The following is a 14067-nucleotide window of genomic DNA, read 5'->3' on the forward strand; positions in this document are numbered from 1 at the left end:
GAAAATATAATTGGAGTCCATAATGGTTCAATGTTTTAAAAGTGTCGCTTTAAAGCCTTTGATACGTATATTTTAATGATCTCATTAAGTTCATACTTATCTTTTGCAGAAATTGTGGCAAACTTTTCAGTTGAGTATTTTCTAGATATTTTATGCGTACTTTTTATATATATTTTAATATCAAATTTATAAGTTCCTGGACGCCAAGAAAATCAATCATCAAGATTATCAATATCTTCTATCACTCATCTTAGCCGGGCATATGCCCGGTTGCATTCGCAACCATTTCGCCCTGAAACCGGGGCCGCCGGCTGTAATTTTACGACTGATCAACATCAGCCACTTAAATAATTAACTTCCTTATATGTTGCTAGAGCACTGGCCACGCTTCACTGCATATAATCACGCTTCACTGCATCATAAGATCTGTCTTTCTAGGACAGGTCTTATGATGGATTTGTAGACCTATCCTTTCAAATTGACGATTTTGGGGTCACAGATGACATTAGTTAGCTCCCGCCACTTTGCACACGACGCAGCTATGCGAGCCTTGATGTCACCATCGATGTCCCCAGATGCGTACAGATCCTAAGTACTTATCTAAATTGGTCAGTACGTTTGACCAGGTCTTCATCAATGCATATGGGTAGTACGGGTGGTACAGAGTGGTGATGTTAATCAGTCGTAAAATTACAGCCAGCGGACTCCGAAAACGGCGGCGAACGACGGCGTGTGGCAAAGATAGGCATAGCCTGATTGCAGGCTATGCCTATGTTTGCCATATTTAGTTTCAGACCTCGCCATTCTCAAGCGACTCAACAGCGAAAAATACTGGCTATCTTTTCATTAGAATTTATCAATACCGTATTCCTTTACACGCTATTCAGAAAAATATCAGAAAATCATGACAATAGAGGCGCCAAATTATATTAATTTTCCCAGGCATCAGCTGAGATCTCTAAAAGCTCACAATGGGGTGTCTCTGAGCTCTGTCATGATTGAACTAGAGTCACGGACAATTGACTTGGAAAGATATTATTTTCTGAATCAAGTATTATATCAAGGAGCATTTATTGAGTTACCCTCTAAGGTACCCCATAGATTTTCTTTGGCGCTGTAAATGAGAAATATAAAAAAGAAACCAAAAAATATCTTTGAGGAATTTATAGGGGTCAAATTGGGTTATTTTTAAGCAAGAGATAATGTAAAATATGATTATTGATATTATATTAGACTGATAATGGTAAAACATATAAAAGACAGCTATATCAGAATAAGTTAAATAAATAAATAAATATATCAGGACAGATCACACAGATTGAGCTAGCCCCAAAGTAAGTTCGAGACTTGTGTTATGGGATACTAACCCAACGATACTAATATTTTATAACAAATACATATATAGATAAACATCCAAGACCCGGGCCAATCAGAAAAAGATCATTTTCCATCATGACCCGACCGGGGATCGAACCCGGGACCTCTCGGTTCAGAGGCAAGCACTTTACCACTGCGCCACCGAGGTCATCAGTTAAATGTTAATATTTTTTCCAGAAATAATGAAGGTAATAGAAACAAAATGGATGATAAGAGTAAATATAAAAAGTGGCAAGCTATTTAGGTAGCTTCAAAAGAACGACTTTATTACTTTGGGATAATGTATTTGCATTTGCAGAGTTCATTTCTCTAATTTTCGCGCACTTGATAGTTTAACTTATGAAAGCAGAATGCACTAAATAGTCAAAACATGAGGGATAGTTTCAATAGTACCCTAATGGTTGATATATGTGTCTTTTTTGAAACGAAATAACATATAATCAAGACAATAATATGTACATTCTCTAAAAACTCATATATATCAAACAGCCAATGATCAAAACACAGTACTTATCTTCATACTTATTACGCATGTGAAGAGTTGTTACGGAAAATATAAAATGCCAGAATAAATTAATTGTTTCGACTGGTTGAGCAATTTTAACCAAAAGAAATCTCTCGAGACATCATTTTTGGATAGCTCTTGTACCTAGCTATATTGTAGTGTAGGATTTGCAATTAGGGCAGGTGCGCTTGGGACGGCTTGAATGATCCTCGGCCCATAGAATATTTTGCGTGGAAAATAAAATTCAAGATGGTGGAACGAAATACGTCACGATCTGTAAGATTCACGGTTTTCTGGATATGTTTTTCATTCAAATAAATAATGAATTTTCACAACTAATGCTATAATATTGCGATTTTATAAACACCTTAAACTTGTCTCTAATTATAAAAATAATACCTAAAATTGTGAATATTTACTTCCTAAAAAGTATTTTGCGATAAGTCTGCTTTTGCGTTAATTTATATTAAAATACTTTGTTATAATTTTTGTAACTTATGTTTTTCTGTAAATTGTGTAAAAAAGATTCATCTATCTACATACATAACAAATGAATCTCTATTGTATTAAAACTGGAATCTGCGATGTTACTTACTGTATCTCAAGTCATTGCGTTACTTAATACTAAAATCCTGGCTTAATGTTGCCTTTTCAGCCTATTGTGCCGCGCGACGACTCAATTCATACTGGAAGCTTTTAACAAACAAGGAACTAGAAGCTTTTACCGCGAAGGAAGTCGGATCGCATGCAACTTTCGCTGAGAACTACATCTTGCCAGTTTGATTGCTTAAGATTCAAACATTTATCCCACTATAAACACATTTGGTCTTATAACTTACTTATCTAGGAGTTTTAATTATGAATAAAAAAATCTCAAAATAATGGGAAAACGCTCGCATGAAACAGAGAGATATATCCATACTAATATTATAAATGCAAAAGTCTATTTGTACCACTTTCAAGGTTAAATAGTTTGTACTGATTTTTATGACATTAATATACATAGGCTGCTTTTTTTCAACAACTTACCCCCAAAAGGCTACACTGGTGAAAGTTTGTATAAAAATCATATTGTAAATACGACCAAATAAGACTTATAGAGATAAGATATAGATATTCATACTAATATAGATATATTTACATAGATAAGTATACTTATATAGATAAGTAATTGGCTATCACACAAAAATATTGGTCCTAGAAATGAGTAATCTGGCATGTATGGCACATTAATTACAAAAAATATTACGCTGTAAAAAGTAACTATTTTACGCTGACGAAGTCGCGGATAAATCTTTATTCACGTAGCAGAGATAAAAACAATAACTAAATATGCACAGAATAACGTAGCTTTCAATATTGCAATAATTAAAGCGCCCACTCGTTGGTTTCCTGTTGAGTGATCTTAAAATTTAATTACATAATGAAACGATCCCGTTTACGTCTGAAACGGACAGACAGATGCAATTTGGAGAGGTTGATATTACGATAGTATGGCATGTATGATAGGCACTTATATCTAAAATGGGCGACTTGGATTACATCTGACTCGAGTTAGTTCGAGACATTGTATAAGAAAGAAAAAAGGTGGTAATTATAGCATATATACCTACTAAATGATTTTACCTATATACAAAATAATATTGAACATAATATTATCTAAGAAGAAGTTAAGTACTAGATTTCTAATAGTGTTTCCCAATTTTATTTTTATCTATTGCTAAACACTATTGCTGGGCAAAAGCCATAGAGACTTTTAGAGTGAAAAAAAAGGATTTATATCAAGTTAAAATACGTTTTATCTATAATTTGTAGATTAAATCTTGGGGAGAGTTATATTTCATGGAAAATTACATTTGCCTGTAAAACGTTAGCAACAACCAGTAGAGAATAAATTATAGGACCTTTTCAATGTAATCTGATATTAGTAAGTCAGCAATTAGTGAATAAACAAAGGTACAGGGCATTCAATTTCTGACCCGAAGGGTTTTAATTATAAGCTTTTAGGGAATGTAAAATAAAATGACATCGTATTTTTAAATTTTTATAAAGACCTTTTCGTACATGTTGCTATTTTTACGAATGTTGCAATACATTATTGTAAAGATTTTTATGATTATTTTTAATCTACACTAATATTATAAAGAGGAAGTTTATGTGTAGGGGGTGATTTTCGCAACAACTTCACATATATCTAAAGTTCTTTCACCAGTAGGAAGCTATATTACTCCGGAGTGAGATATGATACTTTTGTCCCGATGTTCCCACTTCGAAGCCTCAGGACTCAGCTAGTTTAGATTATAAGACAAAAGATTTCAATTACAGAAAATGCAAAATTAGAACGAAAAACAAAACGTTCAGATTTGCCTTAATCATGTTTATGTTATTCACGAAAAGTAATTTTCACATTCACATCAACCAACTGCATAAAAATAAAATAATTGCTAACAAAATTTGCAAATGTCTGTTTCATAAGGCATTTACGAATCTGGCATCAGGTCATCATAGGGCACTTGATCCAACAGAACTGCTAGATTCTTCACCACAGCTTCGCTCAATGAATTGCAAATAGACGGACCCACATCAGCCACTATTTCCCTCCATAAATCGTTTATCATTATGTTTATTTGATCCCCTGAAATAAAGTAATGTTTTGTTAGGTAAAATATACCATTTATCTTTAATATAGAATGTTTGCCTCCACTTACTTCTTCCAAAAAAACTCTATTAAGTGTTGTATTGCTATCCCTACAGGAAACGACACCATCCATATAATTTTACCATCCATTTCGATATACCTACCCTTAACATCACAACTTATAGAAATAATATTTGTAAAATTACTAATGAATGTCATTGCTTAAATGTTTAAATTTAAATTTAACATTGCATAGGCCACTGGACAATCAATACTTGATTGCTAATATGCCAGTTTGTGGCGTAATTGAAAACTTAATCCATTGAAATTATGATGCTATTAAATTTGGCAGCAATATAATCAAATTGTGGTGTCGATGGTCGATCACTAGTCCGGACATAATATACTGTCTATTACGCAGATTGGACCACAACTACGAACATAACGTTTACATTCACCGACCTAAAATTTGATGCATTGGTGGGCAAAATGGTGTTCAATCAAGCATTTTTTGTAGCTAATTATCGCTCAATATATAATCTGATCAGAGATTTCATTTATCATATATGTATGTGTTGACACTAATTAATTTAATTTGTGTTTGTAATGTGTCCTTTTTTGGACATATTTTTTAAAGTTGTTTAAGAGTGCCTCATGAGTGCCTTAAGAGTGACTCATGGGCAAAGACCTCTAGTCTTGATCTTCCGAAATTCTCTATCTCCGGCAATTCGCTGCCAACCAAGCTGAAAGCTACAAACTGCAATTAATTTTGTTCTTCTTATTCTTCATAGTTGTATTCCTCTTGGCTGAGGATCGTGGTCATTATGTCGATATTTTCCTTCACCGGAAGCAAGTGGCGGTCGATCACAACTACTATACATGAGTCAGATTGGTATACAAACTCACGTGGCATGGTTAAGATTCGAACCTGGGACCTTTAGATCCACAGGCAGGCGTCTTAACCATTAAACTACCACCGCTTCAAACTTTAAAATATAATTTCGTGACTAAATACTATCAGGGCAGCATAAATTAATTGTTCACATTTTTGTCTAGTGTGACAACGTAACTGAAAATCGACGTGTTCTGGAAGCTTTTCATATAAATTGTTCAATTTATTGTTATCGCTCCCATGACCATCCCCGGAGCGCACATTTATCAAAAACTTTCTCAGAACGATTTTAGGTACCTAATTAATAATACGAGTCCAGCCGTCAGGCTCTCGTTCCGCGACGCTCCTGGCCGTGACGCTCTTCTTTCTATTTTTTTTGCAAATTTTTCGTGTGAGTACTGATGACTGCAGAAATATTACCTGAATTTCACCTATTTTTGCTTATTAACGACGTGTGGTATATACTTTTTTCGTGTGGTATTTATTTCGTTGCTTGGTATTTATAATGTTTTATTTTATTCTTCTTATGCAAGAGTTGTGCTATTGTCGATCTACATAAATTAGCTGAACTACACTAAACTGAGTGAAAAATATATAATATAGCAAAAAAGTATGTACTTGCACATATGTACTTTGAAAATATTTAAATAAGTATTTTTAACATACCTACTCCCATTTCGCTCAGTAAATTCTCTAATCTGAATACCGCTTTTTCCACATCATATTTGATGTCATGTTTATAAATCTTCCAATGAATTTTACCATCCTCAGCTTCCACATGTTCATACCAAAACCGAATGTGAATTGTCGTATTTTCTGAAATAACAAGGAATTTTTTCAATGGATAATTTTTATGACAGATATAGAGTTATATTAAAATCTTACACAAAATATAACGAGACTAATATTTAAATATTCCAAAGAAACATTTTCCATCCAGACATTTTGAGACAATATAAAATCATAGTATACCTACTATACTATACTTTTCTGTAGAATGGTGGAAATAACACATGTAGGGTGCGTTGCACAGTATTTACTTACTTAGTTTGATAGAAGCTCCCCCGTTGGACTTGACTGGTAGAATCATAATCCTTCCACTCAAGTCATAATTGTTATTCACGTCCATGTTCACCAGCGCATCCGCTGCTATGATCTTCTTTTTCAGATCAAACCTAGAAGTATTTGAATAATTCAAGTTCATGACTAATATTTATAAATTCAAAAGAAACATTTTCATGTTCATTTTCGCGCTTTTGCAAAATTCCATATTTAAATTTTATTAGTCATCTGTAATAAACTATACGCTAACGAGCGAGTCATGGCTCATGGACAATTAGGTTGGGGCCATTTAATTACTGCCAATATTATGACGGCCTCAACTTTAAGGGGGCGTTAACATAATTAGGCCCAGGCGATGATTCAATGAATACAAAGGGAGTAATGGACTGAAAAACCTCCGAGTGATCTGGCGAATTTCTGAAGGAATTAAATTATACTGCTATTAGCTTTTTCCTGAAAGAAGTTTGTTTTCCATTATTACTTTACGAAGGGTTTATTAATAGAAGTCGTTATTTGATACGTACGCTATAGAACCTAACATAATTAGGTGTATTAATGAATTAATATAAGTAGAACATTAAGGTTTGTAGAACATTAATTGTAACAAGCCCATAAACTTGGGTATCTACGTACGACGTACATTAACGGCAATATCATGCTACGACCGCCCGCTTTGGCGTGTCATTCGTGAGATTCCTACGGGAGTGAAGCTCTGGGAAGCAGCTAGTGTGTTCTAATAACTACAACTACAAAATCGTCCCACGATATGATTGATGAAGGAAGACATAGTCAGAGTTACAGATAAATAAAAGAAAAAGTTGGTTGGTCAAGAAGTTAAACAATTAGCAATAAATAAAATAAATAAATAAATAAATAAATATATTAGGACAAATCACACAGATTGAGCTAGCCCCAAAGTAAGTTCGAGACTTGTGTTATGGGATACTAACTCAACGATACTATATATTTTATAACAAATACATATATAGATAAACATCCAAGACCCGGGCCAATCAGAAAAAGATCATTTTCCATTATGACCCGACCGGGGATCGAACCCGGGACCTCTCGGTCCAGTGGCAAGAACTTTACCACTGCGCCACCGAGGTCGTCAATCGAGAGAGAGAGAGCAATAGAAGGAACTGCACTGACAATAAGAACCTCTCTCTAAAATTAGATGTTGATGATGATAAGATTGTTACTGTGGTTTCCATGGTTTATTTAAGAGTTTACAAAGAAGGACAATTTGAGCAAATAGACCAGAATTTGGCATCTACCTTAAATCTAACAAGTCCATATCCGCTAGTCCATGGAAGTAGTTATCCGAGAATACCAGTTTGAGGCCATTCTTCCTTGGGATGAACACGGTCATTTCTTGCACGTAGAGCGGATCTAGTGGTGGCAGGTTTCTGTCAAAGTAATTTGTTTATCGTTACAGTGGGTTGTGCATAAAATTATAGACTAATATTTTAGTAATATGTGAATGATTAGCAGCGCCCGATCGGGATAAAAAGTACTATATTTTACCTGTATACCAAATTTCATGACAATGATGACCAGTAGATTTTGCATGAAAGAGTAACAAACATAATTACACACATACATTCTCACAAACCTTCGCATTTATAATATTAGTAGGATAGCTAGTTTAAAAACACACCTGTCTGGGTCGCCGAGGGAGAATCGGCGTATTGACTCCTTGGCTGAAGACAGCGCACACGCGTTTAGGTTTGGGTCGTTTCGGGAACACGACTTTATGTATTCAGCTAGAAATCACATTCTATAAATAATCTATTGAAATTCAACAAAAAAATTCAAAAAAAACAAAATATAAACCTGGTGTATATTCGTAATATTTAACATTAGACAGATTAATAATATAATAAAAAAGTTAATTTAATAATTATTTTTGTATACTTTGTAAAGTTATTCAGCTTTTATAAAAACTTAAAGAAAACTTACGCAATTTTTCAGAGTGAATTATGTCAAAGAGAAATAAACAAAGCAGAGTGAATCTCCACATTTTCTAAACAAATAAGACTACAAAAGGCAGAATACTGAGTAATTTTTCATTAGTTCATTCAGTTTTATAAACCGACAATGAAATTGAATGTTGCATAGTCCTCATTAGGGCAGATCCGTCACTCCCACGAGTTAATGTCAACACGTGAGCGTTACTCTATGAAATTGATATCTATTGCGGATTTTCTAGGACATAGTACCATTCGAGCAATAGTAAAGCGCAATGTATCTCAAACACGTTTCTTATGAAATTGTATGGATTGAGTCGCGTGATGTTTTTGCTGTGTTTTAAAAAGAAAAATAAAAGACAGTATTTACGACCTTATTATTCTATATTTATGGTTCTGTAATGTTCTGGTGAGTTTCGATTGTACAATAAATCTTATGACGTAAAATTGTAATGGAAATATTACTTTATACGGTTGGTTGATTTTATGACGTAAACGTGTAGATTTATTTACGTATGCAGGTAATAAAAATACTGGGCTTTTGTTTAGGAATATACGATCTAAAATATATTGTGATTATGAATGCTTAGTTAGGTAGATGGTTAGAAAATGTTAAAATATATTTGTGATTATGTTTGTTTGTTATTAGGTTTATTTATGTATTGGTATGTATCTTTAGTTGCACAATTAGGGTATGTTGCTCCCATCAATTTCGACATTAACTTTAAGCAGTATTTTCCCTCCATTGCGTGGTCTTCATTTTTTTTTCATTTTCACGTGACATCCACGTTAGCGATGCAGGTTAAAATTAACGTCAAAAATTTGTAATGCAAACCACCCTTAAAGGTTTCCCTATCGGTTAATGTCCTAGAGTGGAGCCCAGAGCTCAACATAAATTGTTGTAAATAAGGAACTTGTATTATAATACATGTAATAATATTATATTTTATTAAAGCAAGGTAATAGGCCTAATGAATAAACTACATGATGTGAGCAAAGTGAGCATGCGTCGACAGTCGACAAGAGCACGGTGACAATGCGACAATTTTAATTAAAAATAAGCTGCAAGACAAGAGCCATCATTTTTCACTGTTCGCTTAAGTTCAGGCAATTAGTCATTCTGAAAAAAATTCGCTCAGCATAAAGCTAAGTGTCCACTTGTCAACGGCGCGCTGGAATGCGTCACGGAGAATATGCAATTTATCATGTGAAAGTGCGTTTGTGTACGACTCAGTGGGAGATATAACTTTTTAAATAGATTTCACTTCTATATTTTTGTGTTTTGTTTATAGTTTGTGATTTCGCATGTGTTTTGTTTTTTGTTTTGAAAGCCTAGGTCATCACACCCAGGTACTACCCTGGTATCCTATTACTGGTACAAATTTATTTATACCAAGTGTGTGTACGTAGATAGATAAAGTCTATTACACCATTTACAGAGTAGTTGTAGGTTGCTAAAACAACGCAAAGGAATATTATTTCCTTTGCGAAGGTTGTCGTTTAAATTAGGATGTACTGTACATTTACCCCCGTAAATAAACCAAAATCAAAATCAAATCATTTATTCAGAAATTAGGCCATCACAGGCACTTTTTCACATCATATTCTAAATTAAATGATGTTTACCAAAGCTACAAACTACTAGAATTTCGGAACGACCACTGCTGAGAAGAAATGCCGAAAGAAACTCATTCAAACAGTGTTGGTCACTATTATGCCAAAAGGGCTTACCATTTTTTAAATATAAATTTAAATGTACAGTTGGGGACTGTACATACATAGTTAACGGGCTTACGTAAAATAACAAAAATAATAGAATTTTGTTAGAATTGTTTTTATTGTTGAAGAAATTGATTTCACTGCGACCATTCCACTATCCAATAAAAAAGACACCGTTGAAAATATAATACAAATACTAATTAAATATGTTAACAGCAGAAATGTAGGTTTATATATTTTTATTGACTTGTGTAATTTTTATTATGTTATACAAATTGATTTCGCTGCTCCCATTCCACTAAAGGAAAACGCATAACACACTTTGTTATGAACCTAATTAGATAATGTAATGCTAATTTGTAAATATTTTTTTAAAATATAACAGCACGTTTTATTTTCTAAAATAATATACGGTTAACTCAAAATATAATATGTAAAGTTTTATAATCTACCTACAAGCAGTTCAAATTTAAAGCAAATCCTTCTCGCTCTAATAGGACATTACGCTCAAGTATGAGCTGAAATTATCACAGTTCCTATGTAGGTAGACGGAAATGATTATTTCCTATGAAACTCCAAGTGATAATTGTAAATTGCACAGCAAATATTGCTTCTGTATGACTCACGATGCCTATAGTAACATGTAATCTTAGATTCATACATCGTTTAAGGTTAGGCTGTTCTCTTGTCAATGCGGCACCGATAGAGCTCTCGTCGTTCACCAACTGACATAAATAAACATTAAAAAAAGTTTTATCAATATTTATTTATAAATATTTAAAGTTATAGATACTTTATTTGAAAATTTCTAAAATACGAGCTTAATCTAACTTAAAAATAAATTCCCACAATGTTAGGACAAACTACAATTTTTAACACACTAATTGCCCACAAATGGCGTCAAATCTTCCACAATGAAATATCTTGTAGGCACGTTTTTATAGAAATTCATCATAAACTGATGCACGATCTCCACAGCTCTATCCATGATGTCGCTGCCGAAGGTATCGAACAATGGCTCCCAATTCTGGTTCAAGAAATCTGTGATAATTTTGCCTGAAAAAATTATAATTAATCTCTTTAAAATGCCTTTACGTAGATTGAAAGCACGATCGACTCGTGACCAAAAATGAATTATTTAGTTTGGTCTCAAAAAATGAGAATTTCGAAAATAGTACTCTTTTTTCTTCTTTGCTAATTCATAGTTTTAATAAAAGAATTGCAATATTAAAATTTTGCATTGGTATTTTGTATAAGTTGGGAAGATATATTATATTTATATAATATGCAAATTAGTTCCCAATGAAATTTAGGAAACAGAAGATGATAAAATATTAAAAATAAAATAAGAGGAAGTAAGAGCAAGTAAATCTACAATTTCTTTTAAATTGCTTTTCTTTTTACATACTTTGCTTTGTTTATATTTATGGGATAGTTTCTATTTTACATTAAAATTTAATAAACATAACCGTAGCATTATAGCATTATTCACGTGGAACAATATCCTGTCTAATATATGCATGTATTTTAAGCATCCATAGCATAATATTGTGCTACTTACTTGACTCAACATTCCCTAAGTATAGGCCATCTGCTGCAAACTGCATGTTCCCCAGGATTTCATATTTATAATTTAGTTTGTCCGATTTGTCTATCATGTAAATTTCGCCATTTCGATTTTCCAGTGTAAAGGGGAAATCAAATGAGATATGTAATTTTTCTGAAACAAAATGTATTAATAGAATTCACTAGTATCATTCAGTAGTATCATAGCTTGTATGATCGTGGTCTTTGATGGATTGTGACTGCCAAAGAATCCTATTATTTAGCCTTCCAATCAGCCGAAGCAACCTCCATAAAATTACATCTTGTAAACCAATATTACTAAATGTATTATGTATGTATAATTAACTTTCATCATAACATTAACTATTTCCTACTAGTTGCAAGTAAAAACATACGTAACAAATGGCGAACTAATGCTAAAAGCATTCTCTCCAAGCTAACCATAAGGATAAAACGCAAAAAAGTAATAGAATAGACTTACATATATATACATTACATTTAATGAATATTATGAGAGGCCTATACCCAACAGTGGGAATAGTGGTAAAGGGCTGCCGATGATGATAAATAAAGATTTTTTTTTATAGAAAATAAATGGTTTTCTGCCGATAAAGTTATAATAATAAAATAGTGTTGATGTTTTTACCTATTTTCACCTTCCCATTGCCATCGCCGTGAATAGATTCTTCTCCAAACAAACTCATCACAATATCCCCTGATGACGACGCTTTGTACCGGCCTTTGGCTGTGACGTCACAATTGAGGTCCAAATGGCCGCGTTTTGTCTCAAAATTTATTCTGTAAACATGCATTTGGTATTCCTCGAACCCTTTAGTTGGTCGAAGCGCACATTTTACTCTAAGTTATTTCAAAGCAATTCCGAGTTATCATCAAGGCGTTTGTAATTACAATCGTTGACTAAATAATAGAAATGTTGTATTTTAATTTTGTTAAAAAACATGTCATTCTTATACATTTCATGAATATTTTCAATGCCGATAAATAAACTACGAATCAGTTTTTTATTCAAGCCTTTAGGCTTGTTTTTAAATATTATTCTTATGTTTATTATGCAACGATTGCCTACCTTGTTTGTAGATGGTTGTTAAGATTAAAACTAAGTATTTTGCATGAAACTAGGCACATACAATACATAAATTGTACCTATCTTTTAAAAAATCACTAATAGGTAACATTTTAAAATGAATACTATTTAATTCTTCTTTTGAAAATAAGTTATCCATAAAAAACTAGTTCTAACTTGAATTAGTTTTCTTTTCAGAACTAAACAACAGCATCTATATAAAATAACTTAAAACTTACTCGTGCTCATTCACAATGCAATTTTTAAATCCTTTTACGATACCGTCGATAAAAGTGAGATCCAACACGTTCAAGATAGAAATCGACACATTCGTGAGGTGGAGAGGGTCTAGAGGTGGAATGTCATATTCGGGGAGACCAGTCTTGCTTAAAACCTTCAATATTTTCAATAAGTTGATCTTACAGCAAGCGTCATCGTTTTGGATATGACATTTTTTTAAAGTGTCAACTGAAAAAATATATGATTTATATTATTCTCTCTTGTAACATAACATAGTGAAAGCGTTAACTATATTTTTTTATTTTTTTAATAAAAAAAAATCCATACAGAATGACATATTGTAAACTGATAGATTAATTGCTTGATAAATCTGTCTAAAATCATTTACGAGTTAGCTCGATACGTCACATATATAGATACTTCAACAACAAATGATCTTCCCTAATCCTTAAGAATTATAGTTTTCTAAAATTCAGAGATGTTAAGAAATATGTTACTATATCTGAGTAAGTAGTTTTTGTCAAAACAAATAATTAAACCAAATGGCATTTAAAATAAAGAGTACTTACTGAAGGCACATTTACTGAAACAAACTAAACTCAACAGAAATATAGTTTTTGTAATCATATTGATTTTTATGAAGTCTCACCTACCAGTAACTTATACGAAATATCCAGTCTAGTTCATGGTTTCGGATTTATATAATAAGTCCGGTACCTTGTTAAAAATTGAATGAAAAAAAACCAAAACTGGTTTGATAGTATAAATATATCCTTCGTACCATGACGAGATAAAAACATCAAACGTGTTATAAGTATTTTTTGTGCATCTTCATCTCAACCATACCTAAGAATTTGTAATTCTGGAATGAAAATGATTCTCGTCTTATCATTTAATTCTCACTATTCATTCTCCTGGATAATGATCAAACGACCCCTCTACCTTCTTTAATGGCATTGTTTAAATGGATGCTTTGCCGAAAATGTATGTTGATGTTAACATACCTTTTTAGTG

General features: G+C 32.7%; 2 protein-coding genes across 2 annotated transcripts; both read right to left on the reverse strand.

Moving 5' to 3' along the window:
* Nucleotides 1-3913: 3913 nt before the first annotated feature.
* LOC128672101 (circadian clock-controlled protein daywake-like) lies at nucleotides 3914-8560 on the reverse strand. Its single transcript, XM_053749008.1, has 6 exons — nucleotides 8437-8560; nucleotides 8135-8240; nucleotides 7752-7883; nucleotides 6457-6587; nucleotides 6079-6228; nucleotides 3914-4517 (listed from the first exon to the last, which is right to left on the reverse strand). Exons 1-6 carry the CDS (start codon nucleotides 8495-8497, stop codon nucleotides 4363-4365), a joined length of 735 nt encoding a protein of 244 aa, XP_053604983.1. The 5' UTR covers nucleotides 8498-8560; the 3' UTR covers nucleotides 3914-4362.
* Nucleotides 8561-10910: 2350 nt separating this feature from the next.
* LOC128672046 (uncharacterized) lies at nucleotides 10911-13758 on the reverse strand. Its single transcript, XM_053748938.1, has 5 exons — nucleotides 13623-13758; nucleotides 13053-13281; nucleotides 12376-12527; nucleotides 11725-11883; nucleotides 10911-11219 (listed from the first exon to the last, which is right to left on the reverse strand). Exons 1-5 carry the CDS (start codon nucleotides 13678-13680, stop codon nucleotides 11044-11046), a joined length of 774 nt encoding a protein of 257 aa, XP_053604913.1. The 5' UTR covers nucleotides 13681-13758; the 3' UTR covers nucleotides 10911-11043.
* Between the last annotated feature and the right edge of the window lie 309 nt (nucleotides 13759-14067).

Source organism: Plodia interpunctella, chromosome 8, assembly GCF_027563975.2.
Source record: "Plodia interpunctella isolate USDA-ARS_2022_Savannah chromosome 8, ilPloInte3.2, whole genome shotgun sequence".
Lineage (NCBI taxonomy): Eukaryota > Metazoa > Arthropoda > Insecta > Lepidoptera > Pyralidae > Plodia > Plodia interpunctella.

Bases quoted from the DNA above. Each gene is read 5' to 3' on its own strand.
- LOC128672046 (XM_053748938.1), bottom strand. From the start codon at position 13,680: ATGATTACAAAAACTATATTTCTGTTGAGTTTAGTTTGTTTCAGTAAA. The intron at 13,282-13,622 runs GTAAGTACTCTT...ATATTTTTTCAG, and splicing joins TTTCAGTAAATGTGCCTTCA to TTGACACTTTAAAAAAATGT. The intron at 11,220-11,724 runs GTAAGTAGCACA...TAATTTTTTCAG, and splicing joins CTTAGGGAATGTTGAGTCAA to GCAAAATTATCACAGATTTC.
- LOC128672101 (XM_053749008.1), bottom strand. From the start codon at position 8,497: ATGTGGAGATTCACTCTGCTTTGTTTATTTCTCTTTGACATAATTCAC. The intron at 8,241-8,436 runs GTAAGTTTTCTT...TGTGATTTCTAG, and splicing joins AATTCACTCTGAAAAATTGC to CTGAATACATAAAGTCGTGT. The intron at 7,884-8,134 runs GTGTGTTTTTAA...TTACTTTGACAG, and splicing joins TCCCTCGGCGACCCAGACAG to AAACCTGCCACCACTAGATC.